At 42.4% G+C, this 25,358-nt stretch overlaps 1 protein-coding gene and 1 non-coding gene across 5 annotated transcripts; one reads left to right on the top strand and one right to left on the bottom strand.

Moving 5' to 3' along the window:
- Nucleotides 1-449: 449 nt before the first annotated feature.
- trnal-aag lies at nucleotides 450-531 on the bottom strand. Its single transcript has one exon. It is a non-coding gene; the product is annotated as a tRNA-Leu (tRNA).
- Nucleotides 532-1,164: 633 nt separating this feature from the next.
- LOC117556102 (E3 ubiquitin-protein ligase RBBP6-like) lies at nucleotides 1,165-17,859 on the top strand. Of its 4 annotated transcripts, none has more exons than XM_034231269.1 (20): nucleotides 1,166-2,317; nucleotides 2,977-3,076; nucleotides 3,295-3,334; nucleotides 5,726-5,767; nucleotides 5,901-5,989; nucleotides 6,126-6,222; nucleotides 6,303-6,445; nucleotides 6,624-6,796; nucleotides 7,227-7,330; nucleotides 7,444-7,859; nucleotides 7,973-8,036; nucleotides 8,328-8,415; nucleotides 8,512-8,569; nucleotides 8,656-8,979; nucleotides 9,287-9,382; nucleotides 9,534-11,166; nucleotides 11,467-12,104; nucleotides 12,227-12,300; nucleotides 12,392-12,467; nucleotides 15,876-17,859. In XM_034231269.1, the coding sequence occupies exons 1-20, from the start codon at nucleotides 2,152-2,154 to the stop codon at nucleotides 16,795-16,797; spliced, it is 5,343 nt and encodes a 1,780-aa protein (XP_034087160.1). In that variant the 5' UTR covers nucleotides 1,166-2,151; the 3' UTR covers nucleotides 16,798-17,859. The 4 variants fall into 4 exon arrangements, with proteins under 4 accessions (XP_034087162.1, XP_034087160.1, XP_034087161.1 ...); XM_034231270.1 differs by having other exon boundaries at nucleotides 8,325-8,415; nucleotides 12,395-12,467; XM_034231268.1 differs by having other exon boundaries at nucleotides 8,325-8,415.
- The last annotated feature ends 7,499 nt before the right edge of the window (nucleotides 17,860-25,358 follow it).

Here is a 25,358-nt window from a genome sequence, read left to right as displayed (position 1 = left end):
AAAGAAATCTACAACAGCAGGCAGGGTGATGGGTTACCATGGCAGCAGCTGCATCACGCATAAACAGTACCATCATGTACTAAGAACACCAGTACAAGACAACCCACAATTTAGTAAATATTCTCTGGAATTGGGCATACTTCCTTAGACAGTGTGAATGATTTTCAACCAAGGTTGATTTGTGTTCAAATCCTGGCAGTGGTTAGATTTGAACTTATGTCTCTGAAGAGACAGGTACTTTGACCCAGCAAATAGGACCATTCTGCCATGCTACCCGTTTTTAAACAGTAGTCCGCCTTTTTACTAGCTTGTTCAATATAAAACAAAATGTTGCACTCACACTTGTCGTCTATTACAGTGCATATTCAATGTACACGGATGACCTAATTTATATTTTTAAATCCTGGTAGTGCTTGCCAGTCTGTTATTGCAATTTCATGACAAAATCTTGGCAGCGGTGGGATTTGAACCCACGCCTCCGAAGAGACTGGAGCCTTAATCCAGCGCCTTAGACCGCTCGGCCACGCTACCTGTGGGAAGCCATTTTGAGAAGGTTGATTAGCTAGTTTTCCGTACGTATGTAGAGAAAATTGGCCAATGAGAGTGCGTACTCCAAAATGTGTCGGCCAATGACAGTTCGAGCTCCAACATTCGTTGGCCAATTACGTTCGTTGCTCCAACATTTGACCAATCACGGCGGAGAAATGTTGTATAGATGGCAATGTCAAAGATCAACAGGAAACAAGATAGCTCGCATCCTTTTTTTGTTCATGTGACTTTAGGATGAACGCACATTATGGATAGATTGATTCATGAAATGAATACATATTAATAAAACAGTAGTGGACTCGCATGCTTGATTAAAGCCAAAAATGAATCTAACACAAAATAAATTCATCTATTAATAGTTTTGATATTTCTCAAAGTGTACAATTATATGTGCACGCTAATTTCAGAACATTTTAAACAAATGATCCAAATGCAAAGTGTTGGGGACATGTCCCCAGCGTCCCCAGTATAAATGGCACCATAGACAAATATGCATACACCTAAATATGTGATGTCATCTACTGAGGAAAGTGTGCTTCCATTTTGACATAAATCGAAGCTTCGTCTCTGACGGAAGTTCAACCTCTTGCCTTCATGTGTACTCTTTGGAATAACCCTCTATGCATCCGGTTCCGACCTGCGCCATTTTGATGAAACAGCGAGGGTAGAAGCAGTTTGGAACACAGAAATGGATTTTATGGATTTAAACTGAAGATTCATCTGGATACACAACTTTCAACTTTTCGTGATGGATCATAACCGCGCACTGAAGAGGAATCCTTGCATCATGATTGCCTAACTGGTGGATTTGTTAGATTATTCGATAGCTAATTTGGGCAACATTGTTAGCATAGCAACATTAGCTTTTGTTAGGCATGTTACATGTTGTGGTACCGTTAGCTACTCTCGAGGTGTAGCATGTTAGCCTTGTCATTAGCTAACTAGCTAACTTCGCTTTTCAACGGTAGATTTCGATTTCAGAATACTCTCTTCAAGGTCTCACGTCGATAACGTAACATTTGTGGACTCGTTGCGGAAGCTTTTGTGGACTTTTTTTGTGGAGCTCGGTGGGATTTGTCTTGACTTGACAAATAAGAACTGTTTCAACAAGGCAAAAAACACTTAAGGACTGATGCTCTGGAAACCCCAGGCCCGCTGTTAGCTACACCCGCGTCCTGTAGCGCGGCGGCCCGGGCTTTCCACCAAAGACAATTCACGGCGGACCTGGCCCCATTCACACCCTGTTATAGATTCACGTTGTGCTGCATGGACGCTCTTGGATTTGGTGGCACTTTGTTATGTTTGATCGGACTCTAAAGAACTGAACAGGCACACGGGGCCGCTCAATGGCTCTCTGGCCTCACATCTCAATTATTTTTCTTTTGCAATAACAAAGACTCTTTCGTAATTTGCGAGCTGAACCCTCCCCCCCACATTTTACTACTTTATTTGTCTGCAGTGTTTCAGCGAATATAAAGAAGGTTTATCAATTAAAGTCACCAGTTTAGCTGTGTTCAGTGTTGACGCTGTTTTATTTTATCATACCAGGCCTGTGTTTTTTTTTCTTGTGCTTGATTGACTTAAGTGCTTAGATCTGTTAAAATGTCGTGTGTTCACTATAAGTTTTCTTCCAAACTGGACTACAACACAGTCACTTTCGATGGACTGCATATCACCCTCAACGAGCTTAAAAAGCAGATTATGGGCCGAGAGCGCCTCAAGGCCACAGACTGCGACCTGCAGATCACCAATGCGCAGACTCGAGAAGGTATGTGATCAGCTGACACTTGGCACGAAAATGTCATCTAGTATTTTTTGGAATTAACGGTATAAGAAACATTTACATTTTAGGACCGTAGTATTTTCGAATAAAACAATCTATATTGTGATACACCAGCTAAGGGCTATCATAACAAACGTATTAGATTACATCACACCAAACAAAAATAACCAAAACAATGATTGAATCGATGAACGTCTATGATTCTTCTTTTCTAAATGAGTATTAATAATGATGAAGAAAGTTGCAAACACATTTTTTGTCAATCTATAGTTTTAACTACCATTTGTCTTAATTGCATATATTAAATTAATGTATACATCAATTATAACACCCATAAAATTATGGCTATCAACTTCCTAATTCATACAAAAAAACAGGTTTGTATCCATTTCTATGATCTTATTGTAATGCAATATGTTACCGCTTAAAGTTAAGTTGTGAGATTATTCAAGCCATTGTAAACGCCCTAAACTCTTCTAATATGATAACATATCTAATGTATTGCTTTAGCAGTATATGTTAAGACACTAATGAACATAACTTATTTACTTCATCTGTTTTGATGTTTGGACTGGAATGACTAAACTTGTTATTGTGCCGAACAATGTTCTATGTTTTCTTATAATTGATGTCATGTTTTGCAGAATACACAGATGATGAAATCCACATCCCGAAGCACTCGTCCGTGATCGTTCGCCGTACTCCTCTTGGTGGAGTGAAACCTGCTGGCAGGACGTTCATTGTGTAAGTGTACATAGGACTATTACTTGAGTCACGATTGAGCAGTATGGTTGCTTATCATTTGTAGTCATGAACAGTTTTTGTCGATTTCCTGATTCATTTTAAAGCAGCGATACAAGGTGTTCTATTAACTAATTCTAGCTGTACGTCCTGTAGTCAGTCACAAGTTGCCTTTTGACTCATGTCAACAACTGATGTTTTTATTCCTTTTGTTTCTGCAGAGATCGTTCTGACACAGCTGTGGTGGGATCTTCTAGACCCGTATGTAAAACAAACCCCAATTCAACACTCTCTCCTCTCCTCTCACCTCTCTCTCTCCCCCCTTTTTCTTGCTTTAGTCACCTTTCTTGAGAACATTCTGTCAGCAATGATTAAGTTGTGTGTATCCTCTGTTCACTGTGTGTTGGCTACATTTGTGTTGAGATCTCAACCTCTATGTGTTATTTGATGTCTTTGTGGGAGGGTTTCTTGGAGTCAACACAGCTAAAAAAATAGTTTGTTGTTTCTCTAAAAACCCTGGGTTTCTGTTTTGAAGTAAGCAGATTAAAGTTTACAATGACTGAAAGAGATGAGGTTAAGATGAGAAACAACAGACTAGCCACCATTGTTTTTCTTATGCTCTGAACCTAACGATTGTTGAACTGTTGACAATTGAACTGACTGAAGAAATCATTTAATCTGTTAATGACTGTATTTCATAATGAAATGGTTTTGTAGCCTGCTTCAGGCTAGACAAATGTATTTTAAAGGGGTTTGTAAAGGGAAAATATCATATTTTTGTATTGATAATTGTCATTTTATTTTCTGTGAAAATATTTAATCCTTATGTGGTTAAGAACCCACTGAAGTACAGTGTGGCTGGGATTGATTGATTGTAATTAACTTTGATTACAAGACTAAAGTTGTGTGGGTGGAAAAGACTCGCCAGTGGTTTTTGTTTTGAACGCTCATCCTGCTAAACTTTAATACCTAAATCTGTTGTTCAGTAACATTTGCCAATGTCAATTGTTTTGTCCTGTACAATTTCACCATTAAGATGTTCTATTCTGCATTGAATATGGACTGCACATAACCCTTAGAGGCACACATATTTCATCCTGATGAGTTCAATGCTTTGAATTAATTCAGATAACTAAGTGTCTGTTTTTTACAAAGAACCAGGTATGGGTTAAAAGCTAGTTTTGATACGTGAGATGCTGTGCCTTAGCCACTGGCGTATAATGTTGTGCCATTATCACAAAGTACTCTGACACATCATCAGTAAATATCTTGTCAATCTCTGGAGGCTTTCCAAGGTTGCTGCCGTGAGAAGTATACTGGTGTAGTGTGTCCTGTAAGCTGTAAGCTGCAGAACCTGTCAATAAAGTTCTTCAGTGGTTCCGTGTCAGAACCGCGTGCACCAGATCCCTGTGTGTTCCCTCCACAGCATTCTGCAATACCCAGTCTTTCCTCTGAGCCCTGCATATCATGATGGACAACCCATCCTGTCTACTTTTATTTACTTGTTCGCAAGTATGAGGCAGAGCAGCCATTTTGTTTATTGCTAAAAAATTAAGTTTTATTTTGTCCATGCGTGAGACTTAATTCTCATCGCTCATTGACTCCTGACCTGCATTTGAAACATCCCTTCAGTTGGATTTTAGCCTTCACTCTGTAGTGGTTTAATGGGTTATTTAAGGGTAACTTCTGAAGGAACACTTGACTTGTAAATGTCTTCTTCTTCCAGCCCTTTCGTTTAAAAGAAGCATTTCTACATTTGTGTCTCGTCAGCTCGAAATATTTGACACTTAACAGAGTCTGCCGCTCTCATTAAACATCTTGGCACCAATCCCTGCATGCTCATTAAGTTACAGAAGAAGTCTTGAGCTGGTTTTAATGGAATCTCTTACAACTATGACAAGTCGGTGCAAAAAGTTAAATCGCTGTGTGCCGGTTAAGGGAAAAGGCATGCTAAGATTAAATGTCAAGTTTTCCTTTGAGAAAATTGCCCTCTACTTCTGCATCAGAAGAAGCTTTACTGTCTCAAACGGAGGCATGTGACAGTACTTTATATTTAGAATATGCTGATTCGGCTCAAACAGTGAAGACACTTTGAAGTGATGAAGAAGCGGTTCAACATAATAACCATAGTTATAACTTAAAGACTCAGCAGGTCTATCATTTACATTTTTCAGGATAGTAAATGGCAAGAGTGAGATCGCTGTCATACTTTTATATTGCCTGGTAACCATTTTCTAAAAGTGAGTTTGCATAAAGGACAAACTGTTAATTGTTAAAAGTCCGGTTTTTTGTAGACCCTTACATTTTGGTTAATATCCAAACTATTTTAATATTTTAATTAAAAGTGGCTGTGATAAATAAATATAAAATAAACCAAACCCTCAATGAGACTTTCACAAGATCAGTTTTATTGAAATTGTCTTTGAATGGATTATGACTCAATGCTTTCAGTAGAGGGGAAAAGCCATATTTTCTTTTTTTAATGCTCACTCGTATACCTGCATTATCTCAACGAGTACTCAACAAAGACTTAGATGGACGCTCTAAGGGACTGGACACAGATGTGGTGGGGAACTATCTGGGCTCTTCCAGTGTTTATATATTATATATGATGTTATAACCTTTAATATCTGTACTCTGATTCTCCTGCAGACTGATTCTTCTCCATCTATGTCACTTGCCCAACTCGCCAAGGTACTGTTCTTGTACATGCTGGCTGTAATTCTTGAACATGTTTTGTAGTGAGTACATGTTTCCTCTTATCTTGTGAGGTCGACAACCTCCTTTTATCTTTTGTTTTCCCTGCTTTCCCATTTGGTTTTTTTAGACGGCTAACCTGGTTGACGCTAATGCATCAGAGGACGACAAGATTAAAGCCATGATGTCTCAGTCCAATCATGAATATGACCCAATACAGTTAGTACACACATTGTGTTCTTGTACTTGATTAAAGTCACAATTTCTGTGTTTTTCTTTGAAGCTCATAGCAGTGTACTAAACATTCTGAAGCTGTATCTAGTTTTTAATAAATGTATTGAACTTGTCTCTATAGTTACTCCAAGAAGGCAGTTGGACCTCCGCCTGCTCACTATACCTGCTTTCGTTGTGGAAAGGCTGGCCACTATATTCGACAATGCCCCTTGCTCCTGGTAATTATTGATTATTCATAGCATATCTCTACTTTGTGAAAGTTGGATGATTGGATGATCATTTTGTTTTTGTTTTTTAGATCCAGGATAAGAGCGTGGAGGGTCCTAAGCCAGTAAGGATCAGTAAAGGCATTCCTCAGAGCTTCATGGTGAAAGCAGAGCCAGGCACTAAGGGAGCCATGTTAACCAGCACTGGAGAATACGCCATACCTGCAATAGATGCGTATGTCAGCCCACAAATACACACTGTATAATATACTTTTAAAGCACGTTGAGTGGAGTCACATGTGTCTTTTCCCATTTTGTAGTTGCTTCAATAAAAACATGTTAATTACTGTTTTTGTGTTTTTGCTAGTGACATGTTGACCTCAAAACTCAAAAACACATTTCTGTTGATATAGGGAGGCATACGCACAAGGAAAGAAGGAGCGGCCTCCGTTTGTTCCGCACGACCAGTCATCATCTGAGGACGACACAGACCCAATCCCCGACGAACTGCTGTGTCCGATCTGCAACGACCTCATGACGGATGCCGTAGTGATACCCTGCTGTGGAAACAGTTACTGTGATGATTGTGAGTCCTTACTCATAATGGGCATTAGTAATACAGAATTAAAGTCAAAGCTGGTCTATGCCAAGCAAATATTTGATTGTCTGTTTTAAGGTCCCGCTGCATAATCATATGCCCGCACTGTGTGGACGTTTAAGGGAAAGTGGAAGTAATACTCATTTAATCGACAGTAGCCCCTAGAGTCCGCAGCACAGCGACATTTCATTGTCGTTTTTTTTAAACTCTCATTTTAATGCAAGTGTATTTGGAATTATTTTACAATCAATGTCTGTGAATTTTTAAATCTCCTTGAAAGTCTAATTATGCTCTAATTGTTTAGGGAACATATTTTCTCAAAAATGGCACCCTATCATAAATGTGAAAAGAATGTGTAAACAAGATTTGTATTTGTTATTTATATTGTTATTTCTAATAAAGAACTGTTTGGTTTCAGGTATCAGAACAACCTTATTGGACTCCGAGGAGCACATCTGCTTCACATGCAAACAGTCAGACGTTTCACCGGATAATCTTATCGCCAACAAGTTTCTTAGACAGGTAACCCCCCCTGAAAATGCAAGCGTTTTGCTGTGTGCATTTCAATTGAACTAATAGCAAAACTAGAAAAACTATAATTTTAACAATATGTATCCTCTGTTTTCTTCATGCAGGCTGTCAATAACTTTAAGAATGAGACGGGATACACCAAACAATTGCGCAAGCAGGTCCAAAATTCAGCCCCGCCTCCACCACGCCTCCAGCTGCTCCGGCAGTCCAGGCAGCAGGACCCACTGATGGCTCACATCCCTCAGCCCCCTCCTCCTACGATCACCCCCCCCACTGCCCCCCTAGTCCCCCCAGTAAGGGTCCCGTCTCCCGCAGCTGCTCCTTCACCTGCTGCTGCTGCTCCTGCTGCTGCTCCTGCTGCTCCTGCTCCTGCTCCTGCATCTCCTTCTGCTCCTACCCCTCCTCATGCTGACTCTGTTGAAGAACTGTTGAAGGAGGTTGATTCTCCAGCCCCCGAACCTGTTGTTGACCACCACTCTCCTATGCACTCCACCAGCCACAGTGAACCACCCCCACGCGGGTAAGTTTACCTCTTGGATTAAATTATTTCACCTACCCCAACCTACTCAAAAGGTTGACTTTTTGAAGTGTATAATAATTGTAACTTATCATAATGTGTCCGTTATGTTTTAGTGAGGTGGATCCTGAACCTTATGTGAGACCAGACTCATCAGGACCCTCGGAAAGTGGACCACCGGTGAGTCTGCCTTGAACACCTGAATGAATCCTGTCTCACTGCCTTTAAACGCATTCACTGCAACATGAGATTCAACATGTGCTGATTATCTACCATCATATTATAAACATAAAAAAAAGTATTTATATGTATTATTGTAAGATTACCAGCAAACATTGAATTTAAGAGCTGATGACTAATGATTATCTCGCAAAATAAATGAAGCATTACTTGCATTTGCATCCATGATTGCGAGGATTGGTAACTTCCCATGGGGGTAACAACATTTCTCTCTTTTCTTTTCTCCAGCAGAACTACCGTTTACCTGTAATGGGCCACCCGCCACCTTTAAGGCCACCTCCTCATCCTCCTCATCCTCCTCACCCTCCTCATCTTCCCGGTAAGAACTTCAATTTAGGCCATATAAGGAGATGAAGTAACCTTGAAATCAACTTTTTTACCTGGAAATAACACATTCTTGTCACTGCTTTATCAGGTCACCAGTCCCGGCCACACCACCAATCTCACAGGGGGGGAGGCAGGCCCTGGGAGAGGTAAGACCCCATAGATCTGATCTGTTTCAAGTTTGTTTTGTAATATGTCGGCCTCACAATGATTTGTGTCCATCTCTTTGTGCCAGGTTTAACAGAGGCAGACCGGAGCACCCCCCCCCTTACCTCCAGACAGGCCCACCCCCTGCACCTATTCCTCCAATGTACCCAGCACCCTCCATGTACCCTCCCCCACCACAGTCCTACCCACCTCCGTACTCCTCTGGCCCTGGCCTTCTCCCTCCTGTCATGGGTTACCCACCCCAGCCTGTGTATGTCCCTGGACCACCACGGCTGAACCCCCCCTGGGTTCCCCCTGGTGTCCAGCCCCCTCTCATGCCACTGCCCCCCATGCCTCAGCCCCCCCTCTCAAAAGAAGATTTCTACAGACAGCGACACCACAGACAAGACAAGTAAGTGGTTTCTTTTTCATGTTGGGTCCTCAAACTCGTTATATCACTTCTAAAAACTACAAAGCTCTTACATTTTGATTTATGTTTATAGCACACATTTAGATTTCTGTATTTTCTTCAGATTATTTTTATGTTATGCACCAATACCCAAAGCAAATGTCTTATGTGAAGACCTACTTGACATTTACCTGTGTTCATTTCACATAAACAATTTGCATTCAGAAAGAATATTACAATCACTCAGGGTTGGCATCTTGAATTAGTAATTGCAGATTTTCAACAAGTGTTTTTGTCTTTGTATCCTCAGTGTCACATCCAAACTAGATGAATTTACTAAAGACTTCCACAAAGAGCTTATGAAGTACAGAAATGCACCAAAGAGAAGAAAACCATCTTATTCAAGGTAACTTCATCAAGCGAGCATATCACAAATTGTTTATAGCTCCTATAACTCATCCCAGATGAATATTCCTTAAAGCCATTTGTTACAATGTGTTCCTGATCTCCTTTCTTTCTCCCCTTGTGTTCTTCTGGTTTCTTAACTTTCTTTTTAGATCCCGGTCCTACAGTCGCTCTCCGTTCAGCCGCTCTCCTTACTCTCGCTCCAGATCAAGATCCAGGTCCTACTCTTATTCCCCGAGTCGATCCCGCTCACGCTCCCATGGCCGGTCCTATCCCCGCTCCCCTTATTCAAGACGTAATGGACGTAGTTATGGACGCTCACGTTCAAGGTCCCGCTCTCGCTCAAGGTCTTATGGATATCGGCGCTCTGGCTCCCCACGGTCCCCTCCCCCTTTCCGCCCAGGAGGCTGGGAAGGAGCAGAAGGAGCCGGACCCGGTCCCGGTCCCGTACCCTACAGGTCACGCTCTCGCTCCCCTGGCCCTGGCCCTGGCCCTGCTGGTTTCCGTCCCCGCAGCCCTGGAGGACGAAAGCCACCCCCCCGGGAGCTCCCACCGTATGAAATGAAGGGTCCGAGTCCTGGTGGCAATGACCGCTGGGAAAAAGAAAGGTATCGACAGTGGGAGAAGGAATATGCAGAGTGGTACAACAAGTACTACAAAGGCTATGACAACCAACATCCCTCAATGCACCACAAAGGTCGTGGCAGCAGAGACAGGGAGAAGGACAGAATGTCCCCATTAAATAGAGACTACTCCCCCCAAGGGAGAGGAAGAAGAGGGCGTGAAGAGAGAGGTGCTCCCCCTCATCATCCTCAGTCTTCCTCCTCCTCAGCCGCTAAGTCCAGTTCCAAACTCTTAAAGACAAAGAAAGTAAAGAAGAAGAGGACTGGGGACGAATCGGAGTCATCCCATCAGTCAGTGGACAGAGGGGACGCTACTCCTGTCAGAGACGAACCAATGGACGATGTGCCTTCACTCCTTAAATCTCCTCCTTCTTCCTCAAAGGCTTCAGCCGCATCCTCTAAAGCTCCATCCTCTAAAGCTCCATCCTCTAAAGGCGTAGCCAGCAAACCCTCAACCAAGTCAACATCGAAGACTCAGTCCGATAAGACGAAGAAAGACAAGGCTCTGAAGGTCAAAGCTAAAGTCAAGACAGAGGGCGTGAGAGTTAAGACGGAGAAGGTGAAGAAAAAGACTGTGGAGGCAGTTGTTACCAAAAAGAAAGACTCTTCCTCCTCTTCCTCTTCCTCCGCCACTAAGCCGCTAAAGACCGTTAAACCCAAACAAGAAGATACCCCAAACCCAACTACCCCTAAAAAGGAAAAGAGTAAAAGCTCAGCAGTGAGGCCCCCCCTGCTAAAGACCCCTCCACTGTCCTCTCTACACCATCCCTCTCTTCATGACGGGCTTCGCCAGGGCCACGACATCCACGGGAGAAGGGATCTCCCCCAGGGCGGTGGTCTCCTCCCCCTCCCTCACCAACACGGACTCCCTCTCCTCCTCCACCGCCCTCCCTCCCCTGACAGTCGGAGGAGAATGGGTGAGGAGGGCCGCTCTATTCTCGGACCACCTCCTGGAAAGCTGAGGAGAATTGATGGGCTCGGGGGTGGAGTTGATATCATGTCCCATTCCCACATGTCTCACCAGCCCCCCATGTCTCACCAGCCCCCCCTCCACAGACTCCCCCACTCAGACAGACCGGGTCTTCTTCCCATACCAGGGAGCCGGGAGATGGGCCGGGGAGAAGCAGAGCGAGGGTCCATCCGACCACTCATGGACCTTCAGGTGGGTTTGTCAGAAACACCAGGGTACAAAGATTTGTTTTAAAATAGTTTTATTATTATACAATCTTTTCTCTTCGCTTGTTAAGTTTGTTACAACTCTAATTCTACATGAAAGTGTATTTTTTGTATAAAATGGAACAAAACTAAAACATTTAAATAAGAAAAATCACATTTTCCAGTGCTACGTCCCCTTAAAGTTCCAATTTCCCTTCTACTCCGTAACCCAAAATGTAAACTGCTCTCATTAATCGACTTATAATTCTTTTGTAACATTTTTGTATGTGTTTTCATCCACATCCAGGTGAAGCCCCTGACCCAGAGGAGGATCAAGTTGAACAGAGATCTGGGGAGAAAAGGCAGCACTGAGACCCCACCCTCAGACAGAGCCCCGTCGGGTCCCGAGAAGACGCCCTCCACCTCGGACCGATCAGCTGCGGCTAACGTGTCCGAAGGAGACCGAGCCAGCAGTGCAGCAGAAGGTGCCGGACGGAAGGAGCGGTCTGCATCTGCTGAGAGGGGGGTCTCCAGAGAGAGACCAGGAAGTGCTGGAGACAGACCTCAGGGATCGGACAGGGAGCAGAGCAGAACCTCGGGACAGGACAGAGAGCGAGACAGAGGGTCTGACAGAGACAGAGACAGAGAGAGAGGCACTGCGTCTGAGAGGGACAGAGAGAGAGGCACGCCGTCCGACAGAGACCGAGAGAGAGACAGGGGATCACAGAAGATCGCAGTCACGGTGGAGAGAGACCCTGAAGCTGAGAGGTCGGTGAGGACGGAGCGAAAGAACTCCGGTTCAGGAGGGCGGTCTGTCTCTCTGGATAAAATGACCATCGCAGAGAAGTCGTCCACCTCCAGGAGCTCCACAGAGCCTCAGGAGAAGCCGAGCACATCCTCCAAGGAGAAAGTCGAAGGGTCAGAACGATCGGCTAAATCTCACAGGTTTGTACATGTGTTACTCTGCTCCTCATCAAACAACTATTCATATCCATTAACAAAAGAAAACATGATCCAGTGGCTCTTTAAACACAGCTGTTAATGTGTCATTTTATCTCATTTCCCAGGAGTGTGTCTAAGGACAGAGCCGAGAGGAGTGTCCCTGCAGGAGAGAAGCCAGCTGCTGCTCCTCACAGAGAAGGTCATCTTTGTTCTTAAAGAGAGGATAACTTTAGTTTTATATCTATTTATGCATTTATTGAACCTGTGCTTCCTCCCATTTTCTCTTGCAGCAGTTAAAGACAGTGAGGTGCCAGTTGCTAAAAGCAAACCGAAGATCAGCAGGAAGGTCCTGACCAGCTCCACAAAGTGAGTCTGATTTTTGTCTGTTAAAGGTGGGGTAGGTAAGTTTGAGAAACCGGCTCGAGATACACTTTTTGTTATATTCCATGGAATGCTCTTAACTAGAGATGTCCCGATCACGTGATCGGGGATCGGAGCCGATCACGTGATCGGGGATCGGAGCCGATCACGTGATCGGGGATCGGAGCCGATCACGTGATCGGGGGTCTGGAGAAAAAAATCGGGGATCGGGAATTTTTTATTTATTTTATTTTTAAAATTATTTTATTTAATGTTACAAAACTAAAATGACCTTGTTCACGTCTTAAAGTCATCCTGAGGACTTAGTTTTGGTTTAAAATTACACAACACCATGTATGTGTTGCTTCTTTTGGGCTTGTTTTCAGACCTGGTTGCTTATTTCTCTCAAATCTGGCGACAGAGTGGGCGCAGTGTCTAATAGTAGCAGTAAGCTAACGAGAGGCTACGTTCAGCTGGTGACTCGGGAGTCGGGACAGAGAAAATGTCAGGAGTTTGGAAGTATTATAAAATTGAAAGCGAAGGCAGTGTAACAGCCAGATGCAATGTTTGCAAGAAGGAGGTTCCGCGTGGTGGAAAGAACAGAGCTACGTTCAACACGACCAATCTAATACGCCGCCTGAGAAACAAACACCAACAACAACACGACGAGTACACAGCGGCCACTCAGGTAACGGCACTGAAACAACCGACACTTTTAGAGACTTTTAAAAGGAAAGAGAAACTGCCCCAGAACAGTGAAAAGGCCAAAACAATAACAGCCAAGATATCTGAATTCATCGCGTTGGATGACCAGCCGTTATCTGTTACCTTTTCTCTTAATGCATTGCATAAAGATCGGATCGGGAAAAATCGGTATCTGCAGATTGTCAAAATCAAATGATCGGAATCGGATCGGGAGCAAAAAAAGGTGATCGGGACATCCCTACTCTTAACATCCCGATAGCAATGAATATCTTAGACAAAAAATCCATAAAACATGTCGTCAGTGGAAGCCGTGGTACTGATCACGTGATCGGGGATCTGGAGAAAAGAGAGGCGGGACCTTCTCAGATTACAGGCAGGTGCGAAAGAACGCAGACACAGACTGAGACTGAATTAAGCAGCAGCGCTGAGCGGCAGAGCCATACACGTGTTAAACCGAAGTTCAATAAACATCCCTATCCCCTATGCTGAAGTTGCAAAAACACCACGATCTTATGATCCATTTCTATCAGTTTCCCAGTTACACAGGGACGCGGGAAGTCAGTCAGAGTTGGGGGTGCGTGCAGCGTCTCGTAGCGGAGTAACTGTGGTGGTGGGGGGGGGGAGGGGCTGCGAGTGGAGCCTCGCAGTTTTTCAGGTTGATATGTGAAGCTCATTAGCTAGCCAACATGTATCTAGCAAATGTTTAGCAAAATATTAGAAGTGAGGCTACGAGACTAACGTTAGGTCTACTGTAAGAGCCTCACTTTTAATAGTTTGCAAAACATTAGCTAGCACTAGTGTTTTGCAGTTGCTAGCAGCTTATTGGGATTGTATGCTAGATAGACAGATATAATAAATTAAGCATTATTGTTAGTTAAGCATGTCAGCCTGCAGCCCCACTTCTTGGACATTCTTACAAAAGTTATTTGAAATTGTCGATAGTTTATTTTGTTATCAGAGATGGGTACCATCGTGTTTTACTTTATGGATACTTGGTATCAATCCTCCAAGTCTATAATGTAAAATTACATTTCTCAACATGTTGAGCCATTTATTTTAAGAAGTTCAAATAAAAACCAATGGAGCTAGGAAAATAAACGGGCATCTTTGACGATCGATAACATTCCAAAGATTGACTGGTTCCATTTTCTCAGTTATGGCCATTTGCTGCTTTTCAAATATTTTGAAGATGGCAGCCAATTATTTGATTATAAAACAATATATATTCTTTGCAGCCTCAGGAAAAAGTGTTTTGATTACACAGCGTTGTTGATAGGGATGGGAACGATTAATCGAATATTCGAAATTATTCAGGTATTCGAATAATTATTGGAATATGAGTTATGAATATTTTTCTTAATTTTTTTTTTTTGGGAGGGATGCCTAAGTTGATTACATATTATCAAATTGAATAATTCAATGTATATATATATACGACAGTGCCATAGCTAAATGTGTTCGTTGACGTCTAAAGGTGTGTTTTGCTCCGCTCACCGGTCCCTCACAGCGGGCAGAGCTGCAGGTGCTGATCTCTCTCTCTCGTGTCCGGTTATACTTCACTCGTGTTTATGTCCAAATCCATCAGATCTAGCTAGTTCTAGCTAATGATATGGCTGCTGCCCCTCCCTACACGCAGATCACGCAGACTCAAACCTCATCTTAGGCCCAAATGTGGCGCAAATGCGTTCCGCAGCCGTTACGAGGTTCCAGCGCTAACAGTTCATGAGGGCTGCCCCGCCCCCTGTCAACACTCGTGACGCATGAGTGGCCAGCCTAAACAACAATAAGCGCTGCTTGGCAACCGTGTGTGGCGGCAAAGTGCATAGACATTTTGACTGGAGAGATTTAGTTTTGCCTGTATTCAACATATTTTACCAGTCATAGTCCGGTAATTATTTACACTCTAAGAAGAGTCCTACGCAACAGACATGGCGTCAAAAAGGAGTAATGTGTGGAAATATTTCGACCAGGTTAGTGAGTGCGGTGTAGAGGTCAAACTATGCCAAATTAAACTTATATATACATGCTATAGGCTACCTTGCTATACCTGTCAAATAAATATATAAATAAAAACCCACAACCTCCGTTCCAGCTGAGAGGGTCTTCTCTACAGCTGGCCTGATTGTGAATCGCCTCCGCACATGAAAGCTGTAGGCCTATAGCTGTCAAACTCGACTTGGTTTCTACTCTTATTTGAACATGTATTTATTTCCAAAAATTATTGGAAAAAAATGCAACAAAAAAAAATTCAGATTTTTTTTTTTTTAATAGGATATGTACATTTCGGTTAACCGTTTTTTGTGGTGGTCGAATATTCGAATATACATTTGCTTTCAAATTCCCATCCCTAGTTGTTGATGTGTGTAAAGAGTGAGCCAGATAGTGATGACACTTGAGTCTGCGTCTGTTTGGAGGTCAAGACTTCTTCCCAGACGCATGTAGCCCCCCGGGAGGCTAGCGGCCAGACTCTACATTAGCTGCTATTAGCTCAAACTGCCAAAGCTCCGACCAAACCGTCAGCGGCCGTGTTGATTTATCTGTAAAGTAGGCGGCATGTTTTCACAAGAAAGAAGAATGCATGGAATACAAAAGGTTCATTTGGTTTAGTTTGTAAACCGTCGATCGTAAATTCGACATTCTTGTACCAATGAAATGCTACATTTGTGAATGACCCTTTTTAAACATTGGCTGTTTTTCCCTCAACACTAGGTCAACTCAAGAAACAAAGCGAGAGTCAGACAAAGACCAGAAGAGTGCCTCCTCCAAACCTGCAGAGCAGCCTCCCTCCAGCCCTGTGGGCGCCCGCAGCCCGAGCCTCAGCCCGGCAGCGAGCCCCGCCAGGGAGGAGCCGGTCATCCAGCCCCCCCCTCGCTCCAAGTGGGAGAGAGAAGAGGACGAAGAAGGCCAGGAAAACGGACTTACTGCGCCCAAGGAGCCCTCACCAGCACCACAGAAGAGCCGAGGCAGGGAGGGGCAGAGCGAAGCACCTAAACCCGTCAGGGGGGAGGGGCCGGATGCAACCAGGGAGGAGAGGAGAGGAGTCGCAAGGGAAGAGAAGAAGGCGAGGGCACCCAGGGAAGAGGGTAAAGGTGGGAGGACGACACAGACAAATTCTGACAAACCAACCAAAATCAAACTTGGGAGGGAGGGGGGGAGAGAGGAAGGCAGAGCTGCAAAGAGAGATGAGGGGCGAGGAGTGACGGGGAAGGAGGAGAGGGCTACAGAAGGCAGAGGGGGTGGGGGACCAGAGCCCAGGAGACAGCGCCTGTGCTCGGACCTCGGTCGGGAGACAGACGAGGCCGCCTTTGTGCCCGACTACAGCGAGGGAGAGGGGTCAGAGGCGGAGAGAGGGAGGAGCGGCAGCGTCTCCAACAGCCAACCCTCCACCCCCACCCCTAGCAACCACAGCGGCACGGCAACATCCACCACCGGGGACAAGAAGAAGAAGAAACACAAGAAACATAAGAAACACAAGAAGCACAAGAAGCACAGCGTCCAGGAGAAAGAAGGAGAACAGAAGGAGCACAAGCACAAACACAAGAAAAAGAAACACAAAAAGAGCAAGGACAAAGATGTGGAGGAGGAAGACGAGGAGAAGATGGAGAAAGCAGAGGAAGTGGCTTCTTGCTAACAGGGGCTAGGCTAATACTGCCGCCCACATTCTGTGACCTTCCTTGTTACCGAGGAGATAATGATGCATCTAGAAATATCCGCTAACACTGGCTTGCTGCTCCTCGTGCCACTCTGAAGGAAATGGGTGAAACACGTCTTCGTCCCTGACGCCGGCTGTCTTTCACTTCATGTCACGGCAGCGTTATGACCCCTTCCTTTAATGTTCAACGTCAGCCTCTTCTTTGTGACTTTGGGTCAAAACTCTGGAGTGAAACTGAGCTGCACTATTGTGATCAAACCAGCGCCCGCCAGAAAGGACTTAATGGAGATCACACAGCAATGAATTGAAACGATAGGAATAACAAACACTGTACTCAGGGATGTGATTGCTTCTCTGTAGACGAGGAATCACTCTGTCTCCGCCTGAATTTGTAAATAGAGATGAACTATTGCTTCTCATAATAATCATTTCTGTGCTGTTCAAGGTTAACTTACTGAATGACTTCATTGTAATGAGGGCCGTTGTAAGCGCTTTGTTTAGGGACTGTACTTTGGTTTTGTCTTTTAAGTTCAAAATCGTTTATGCTTTTCATGACTGCTAACCATTTTCAAGCCTTATCTCATTTTCAGGCAGCCGTTGGGTTCAATCATTGTCGTAGTTTTTCTTTTGGTACTTAACAGATGTAAAAGGGAGGCAACAAAACATTCTTGCAAGGTTAACATTTCTTCCCAAACTTAATAAGAAAGAAATCCAGTAATTCTTTGGAAATGGTTAGCATTTATTTGTTATTGATGTGCGAAAGCCGGCAGAATCGCCGGTATGGTCCTTTTAAAGTGAAAACAAACCGTTCTGTGGCCATGCTACAGTGGATTGTTTGAATCTAGGATGTGTTTATTAATAATGTCAAATCGGTCGGCATGTTTTTGTTCCAAAGGTGCAGTAGCTGTACATTATTCGTCTGAGTGAGTGAATGTGTCGGTGTGAAAGTGAAATGTGACAGAAGTGAGGCGAAGTGGAGGACAGGTGTTCCTACAGACGAGTTGTTACTTTTCTTTTTTTATTAAAATGTTTTGACCTCAAGAAAATGTGTCTGTGGTATTTTATCAATCATTGAACCCCTTTTGTGTGATGACCACACAGATGGAGGTTACTTGTTCTTTGTTGTACGACGTTCACAACATTTGAACTATTAGGAACACCAACTGAATATTTTAGGTGTTTAAAAAAAAAAGGTTTAGGTTAGAATGATAAGGTACAAGGAGGTTTTATCAATTTCTTATTAAAAAGTGCAAAAACCACAATAATATAAAAAATGAATTCAGTAAAAAAACGTATAAAGCTAACCATGTGCTTAAACGTAAACATTGCACGGTACAATATAGTGCTGTTGGTGTCAATGAATGAATAATGTGGAATTACTCTTACCGAAATAAATAACAAAAACATTTTAAATGGACAACATTTTATATAGCGGATGGCGTTGAGATCAGACCCACTTTACAAGGACTCTAAATACAGTAGATATAACACAAAAGTAAACAGGTTACCGTATACATCCACGAGTTATACAACAAACGGCCACAGCAGTTCAATCAAGACAAGCATTGCACTGATCTGTCAATCAAAAAGGATTTACATAGATTAAAAGGTTACTTTACTCTAATTTGAATTTATGCTAATTGTTCCACTTCCCAACCTCAGCATTGACTTGATAGTTCGCAAGATCCAAATCGAATTGACCTAAAGTTAAAAAGAAAAGTTCTGTTGACTTAAAATAAGAAGAATACTCCTGCTACTAGCTGAGACGTACATGTAATTGGTTGAGCTGTCAGTCGTGTGGAGATCAAACTAAAACTGTTACCTTTGGTTCCCCTGTGCTCCCATCATCTAAGAATATGTGAACAGGTGGATGCTCTATTTAAAATGTAATATCTATTTACTAGGGTTCATTAAGAGGTCAAATATTCAAAAGAAGGCTTCTAGAAACTCCATGAAATAATAAAATGTCAGACCAAGTCTTACATTTATATTGCATCTCTAGAGCCTTAGTTTCAACACCAAAAATAAACATAAGAAAAAAAAACACAAAAATACTGAAAACCCCCAACAACAAATACAATCACTGTTTATTCAAGACCCTTCAATGGCTCATCTATTTTAAGATTGATTGGTGCACAAAGAGTGCTTCAGTCTAACTCTGTTAAATTGAAGAACCATGTTTCTCTGATTTGATGTTGACGATGTGATGTTGTATTCACTGTTCAGGACACGGTTGGGGTCAGTGGAAATGTTTTATCCAGCCTTTATAAATGCTATTATGTAAGGCTGATTCATGGAGTTTCTTAATATAGGCAATACAAAGAACAAAGACGTACTGCAGCACATGGAGTATCAGATATATTTGGAAATAAGTAGATTTTGCAGAGAGGATGAAGTATGTCCTCAAAAGCAGTTCCTCAAACACAATGGTGAGTTTCATGGTCTCTGGCAGCTCATCCCTTTGCAAACATGAATAATTAAAGTAAACGTCCCATAAGGAGATGCGTGCAGTGAGACAGATTGAACACTGTGTGGAGCTGTGAGTCCTGCAACTTTTCACATGAGAGGGAAAGATTAACAATACAAATATTCTCTCAGCTCCAAAATACAACCCCACGTGACGCTCTCTCTTAGAGCAATAAGGTTCATTATGTTTTTGTTAGTGCTCGTTGAAAGTGTGTGTCCCCAGTCAGAGAGGTGGCGTAACTGTTGGATCACAGACTGAAGAGAGAACAGAGAGAAATGAGACAGCAACAGATGTATTTCCTCATAATCAGCTGTACATAAGAACACCTTCTCAGCTTAGTGCATGTCTTTTGTGTGTGTGTGCGAGCGCAAGTGTGTGAGATTATATATTTAATGTTATTCTTAATGGACTCAGATCAGTGGAACCATTAGAGGAGATTAATATTTTATTTGTTTTAACCCCTGCCCAGATAATCATCTCAACACGTGCTTCTCATTTACTGTCCTGCAAGCTTAATGTGTGTGTCTGCGTGTGTGTCTGTGCATCTGTTACCCGCTTGTGTATTTGTGTGTCTGCTGCTTGTGTTTTTGCCTTATAGCATGACATAGTTTCCTGTCATCAAGGCCAAAGGTTGCTAAGCAACTTCCCTTCTGCCGATTGTCAGAAAAGATGCTTCTCCGCTGACTGGCTCACAACCTAACTCTCTCTTATGCTGTCATAAATGTATGTCTGAGCAAGATGCTGGCTGAGTGTGCTTGGCTGCCCATGCGTTTGTATGGACCACTGTGCATTTCTGCTTTGCAAACCCGGGACAGAACAAGCTGAGGAGAGAGAGGAGACAGTGGGATGTGGAAATGTGCAAATGTATCGTCTGATAGATTTTTGTAAAGTGATAAATGTTAATGCATGGCAGGATCCCTCCAGTTGTTTTTCTAAATTATACAGCAAAATATCTGAGCAGCCTGAGCCCACAGAGCGTGATGAATTACCCAGTGATGGGGCAACTTGTCACTTATGCATGTTCCCTATACACAACCATTCATAACTCCATATTTAAGTGAGATGTACAGATCTAAAGATAATGCATGTGTGCACTATCACTTACTATCTGTTTAAATATGAAAAAATGGTGATACTTTACTGAGAAGTGAAAGCTAAAAGGTGAGAGCTCTCTTGCTAATTGTTGAGACATTTATATGGGCACAACGAAAGTCTTTTCTCAGTCTTGATATAAATGTGTGCCCAAAGACCATCATTGCCATCCCCAAACACCACATGAACCCCAAGAAGAGTGTCGTTTTTAAGCATCTTATTTTTTAAAACGTGTTATAGTGTACGTTTTTTACAAATAGGCCTAATTTTTTAATTCTATATATACCATTACTACTTCCTCATAATATAAGTGCTACCAACCTGCTCTTTCTACATGTCCTGTTGATCCCTGCTAAGTATCCTGTCATTATTTATCTGCAGGGCTGAGCCTGTGGGGAGATAATGTGCTCGGTTGTGTGTGTGTGTGTTTTTGTTCTTCTGTAACCGTCTGTCACTCCGCAGTTAATTTGGCACTCTACCTGACCCATCTACCCAATCATTTTGTGCTCATTTATGACAGTTTGCTCAAAGACCTCTGACCTCTCATTCTGAACTGCAGCATCTGCAGATTAATTCTTTACCCAATCATTTATGATTCACCAAAGTAATGCACAATACAAGATAAATAAATCCCTGTTTTCGTGTTCTCCACTGCCATCTTGACTGTAAGGGAGCCCGGAGTGACAATCAAGCTAGATTCAACTCTTTGGGAGGAGAGAGAAACACATCTGGTGGAGATCTGCACTAGTGAGTGCACTTTTCTACCTTCATATGTGCCAGGCACATTCAATTTGAATTTATTTCAAGGTTCCTCCTGAATGCAAATGTTTGACCCGTATTTGCTGTGATCCTTCATAAGTTGTTTATTGATATCTTTATGAACTAAATATTTGACACCGTCATTTGTCAACCGTAATGTTAAGATATACTGCGTATTATACATATTTAGGTAAAGAGGCAGAAAAGCCATATTTACACAACAGACGGATGATTATGGCTGTCTTCTTCAAACTGCTGCTGTGAAAACTGAAACTTTAGGAAGATGACATCGACACCACTGACCATAGTGTGTGTGCGTGTGTGTGTGTGTGTGTGTGTGTGTGAGAGATATTTTAACCTCTTCATACACTACCACTGTTAGCAGGTCAAACTGTGCAGTATCTGCTAAGTGTCACACTGCTGTGTGTGTTTGTGCACATGTACAGTGTGTGTGCCGTTGTGCTCTGTATCAAGATGTGCCCTCAGGTGGTTGTCATGGCAATTTCAGTGATTGATCAGGATTATTGATCCCTGATCGAATTCCCACGGACAGTGTGTGTGTGTGTGTGTGTGTGTGTGTGTGTGTGTGTGTGTGTGTTTGCATTTGTGACAATGGCATAGAATAAAAACACTTCCCCGTATATAATGTTATGTGATGGTCACCATGGAAACACACCCAAGGGGCTCCGACCGCTCACTGATAATAATGTTTGGCCTAGATACCCATCCTCAACCGATAGCAGAGGGAATGTATTTCAGCCCGTGTGTGTGGGTATGTGTGTGTGTATTTCAGTGACTAATGTAAAGCATAATTTGAACACACCACAGTGACGGAGCTGAAGTAAAAAATGCATGAAATGATCCTGTGGAGCAGAAAGAGTCTTGCATGAGTTACACGACAGTAAGTGTGAGGAGGATGAGACGAGCTGGAAGGAGAGGGAAAATGATGGGGAGTGGGAGTGGAGACACAGCCACAGAGAACCAATAACAACCGATTACCTTACACACACAAACACACTCAAAACACACACACAGAGGCTTCCTACCATGCTCATCAGTGTCCTTCTTAGGGAGAGGAAGATGTTAGCAGTAGAAGTCTTATTGAGTGTTTGTGTGCTTTGATGTGTCGGTTATCTTTAACTGTGTTGTTGCGATACACTTAATGTTTGATTCATGCTGCTGCTGTAACAGTTATGATAGCTTCAAGGAGTCTTGTCTGCTGTGGGCGTTGATTGGGTATAGCACTGTGTTTCCCTCCTCTGAGTGAAGATCTAATCTTAGTTTATAGACACACTTGTTGTGAATCCGTGGGTCTGAGAATCCTGCACATTGGGTCAGAGCAAAAGTTCGCCACAGTTTGTTGAAGACATTCTGCAATCATGATGATTAAGGTGATCTCCTGACTTTATATCTAAAGCCTAACAGTGATAACAATTTCCACTTGTTCACTATGGATTAGACGTCTCTATTTATTCGAAAGGAATACTGTTGTACAACAGTTGAATTACAAAGTAGAGCTGCCACCACCAATCACTTTCATTATCTCATCATCTCCTTAATGGCAATAAGTTACAGATTTAGGCATTTAACATGTTATAAAATTGTTAAAAACAAAGCAAAACCCTTTTCATTCTCATTTAACCTTTTAGTGACCCATTGCGCCCTGTAAGATAAAACGTATGGTTCTCCGAACAGTTATATAGGATAGTTATTTGTGACATTTCTGCACTGTAAACTAAGCACATTCCCCTCAGCCTTTGCTTTATTACCCATTTATGCACAGAGACTATATTAGGAACAATTGAAAAAGGGTATTGTCTTTAAATCTGATTATGAAAATATCTATGAGTTCAATCTAAAATGTAAAAACAAGACGAAATAACACCTACTCTGCTTATGTGTGCATAACTTTGATATTGAACTTGTTATGAGTTCATAGATAAACCCTCGATTGTAAGCCTTGTAGTTTTTGAGATACAGACATTTTCTTTTCATACTATAAGTATTTGGGCACATGGGACTAGTTTTTTCCATATATAATTTAACATATATGAAAACAGCAGTCCCATGTGGACAACCAAATGGTTTGACTGATTTTGAAAAATGTTTGACATACCAAAGTGAGCATGCTAACAACGTAATGCTTAGCATGTTACACTTACATGCTTAATATTAGCAAGTTATCATGCTAACATGCCAACATTTACAACAGCAGGCTAATAAGCTCACATTCTTGATACAACTTCCTGCTACACAAGCTTCCATATTACTATGATAATAACACATGACATGTGACATGTCAGCTTAAAGATTTGCATTACTACAGTCACGGCTGATCGAGCCTAAGAATAGAAAAGTTGTCCTTCTATTTTTAATACATCCATGTTTTCTAGCGTGTTTAGAGCATTATTGCCCCTCAGAGCTGCTGCTGCGGGACTCTTGTTTTCTGTCTAATGGAGTGTAAACCTCAAACAAACACCCCCAGAAAATTATTTGGAGGCCATATGTGAAAATAAAAAAATTAGCTGGAGAGCGTTTAAGACAAGTGCTCCCTGTAAGCTGTTTGCTTAGACCTGCTGCACACTGAGATCTAATTAGTTCCCAAAGTGGGATCCTGGGACTACCAGGGAGCCTCAGGGAGCCTCAGGGAATTGGATGTAGCCCCCGGAAAAAGGAGCTGTAGTTGAGTTTCATTTCTATTTAAAGATGTTGAATATGCCTATTCTGCCTTTTTCACTCAGTATCACAAACTGTATACTACTTTAGTCCGTTATCTGATGAGACTTCATAACAAACATAACAAAATAGAAGTTGGATCCTGCTGTCCATATACAAAATATTATTTGCGTGGAGGAAATTATTTCAGGGCTATCTTATTTGACAGTAACCCTAACCTTTGTCCATTTAATTCCTAACAGTATGTCCTTGAGCGTGCCAAATGTGGGACAGGTATGATTATTGTATGTAGGCCTACAGTAAGTATGTCCTGAAAAGAAGGGGGATTTTGGTGTTTTTAAAGAGGCCCTATATGATTTTTGGGGTTTTTCCTTTCCTGTATGTCTTATAGGTTTGTGTGCATATAAATGGCATGGAAAGGCTCAAATTCCAAAGTCCTCTGATATTTTGCTCATTTTACTCAACCTTTGCTCTCAACACATTAACTTTGTATTGGAGTAATTTTACCTTTTAGAAGAAGATGACCCTTTATTAATGCCCCTAGAGGACAATTCAGTTTTTCACTCTGGCTTGCATTTATTTTATTTTTTTAATATACACACAGTGGTAGGCGCACACATGCACATGCAATACAAATACAATTACACACTATACAGAATACACATGCATCTGGAGAGGGCCAGTGTGAAGAGGCTGCCAGTCTCGCCGGCGCCTGGGAGCAGTTGGGGGATTGGTGTCTTGCTCAAGGGCACCTCGGCAGGGCCCAGGAGGGTTGCTACTTTACTTAGGCTACATAAAGGCTCTGGAGTCAAACATTTTTCTCTAAAACCTGAAATAGCTAAATATGATATCACCAAGTTGTTGGAGCTCTGCCACCTTTGAATTCAGTGAATGGAGTTCCCTGCTGAGGGTGACAGGAAGCATCATTATTTTATGCCAGCAGCACCCTAGGATCCGCCCCCCCAAACCCACATACAGTGTCCGGGCTCGCTGGCTGGTGAGCTAGAGACAGGGGGATATTGGGATGGGGTGCACTGTGAGGCGGAGGAGAGGGAACAGTCACATGCTCTGACTTGCTCTGTCAGTGTCAAGTTATCCGGTATTAAGAATAGATGTCGCCAGCCAAATCTTTCAAAATAAAATACATATTAGAAAAGACAAATTGCTTCTACGGGAACAAAAAAATACTTTGCTAATGCTTTTTTAGAGCCAGCCATTCTTGTGTTTAATTTAATGTATATTAATGTTCTTATTAATTACAAGTTACCATGTTTACTACCACCAAATGACAAGCTAAAACCCCAAAGAATGTCATAGCCTACTTAACAGCGTAACATTATTTGTTTTCTGTTAGGCTTTGCATGGGCCAAATTTGTATTGCAATCAGGCACACGTGCCTAAAAAGTAAACTAAAGTATTTTTTCCTACCGATATTATAAGAATGTCCCGTTCAAGACTGTATTACACCGTATAGTGTGGCTTCCGGGACTACCTTGTCTTATTTTGAAGGTAAGAGACGAGTATCTCCGCATCGCCTCTCCCCGGC

The sequence above is a fragment of the Gymnodraco acuticeps genome, unplaced genomic scaffold (genome assembly GCF_902827175.1).
Source record: "Gymnodraco acuticeps unplaced genomic scaffold, fGymAcu1.1, whole genome shotgun sequence".
In the NCBI taxonomy this organism is placed as follows: Eukaryota; Metazoa; Chordata; class Actinopteri; order Perciformes; family Bathydraconidae; genus Gymnodraco; species Gymnodraco acuticeps.
The sequence above is the reverse complement of the archived record's forward strand: the minus strand, read 5'-3'. Positions and strand labels throughout refer to the sequence as shown.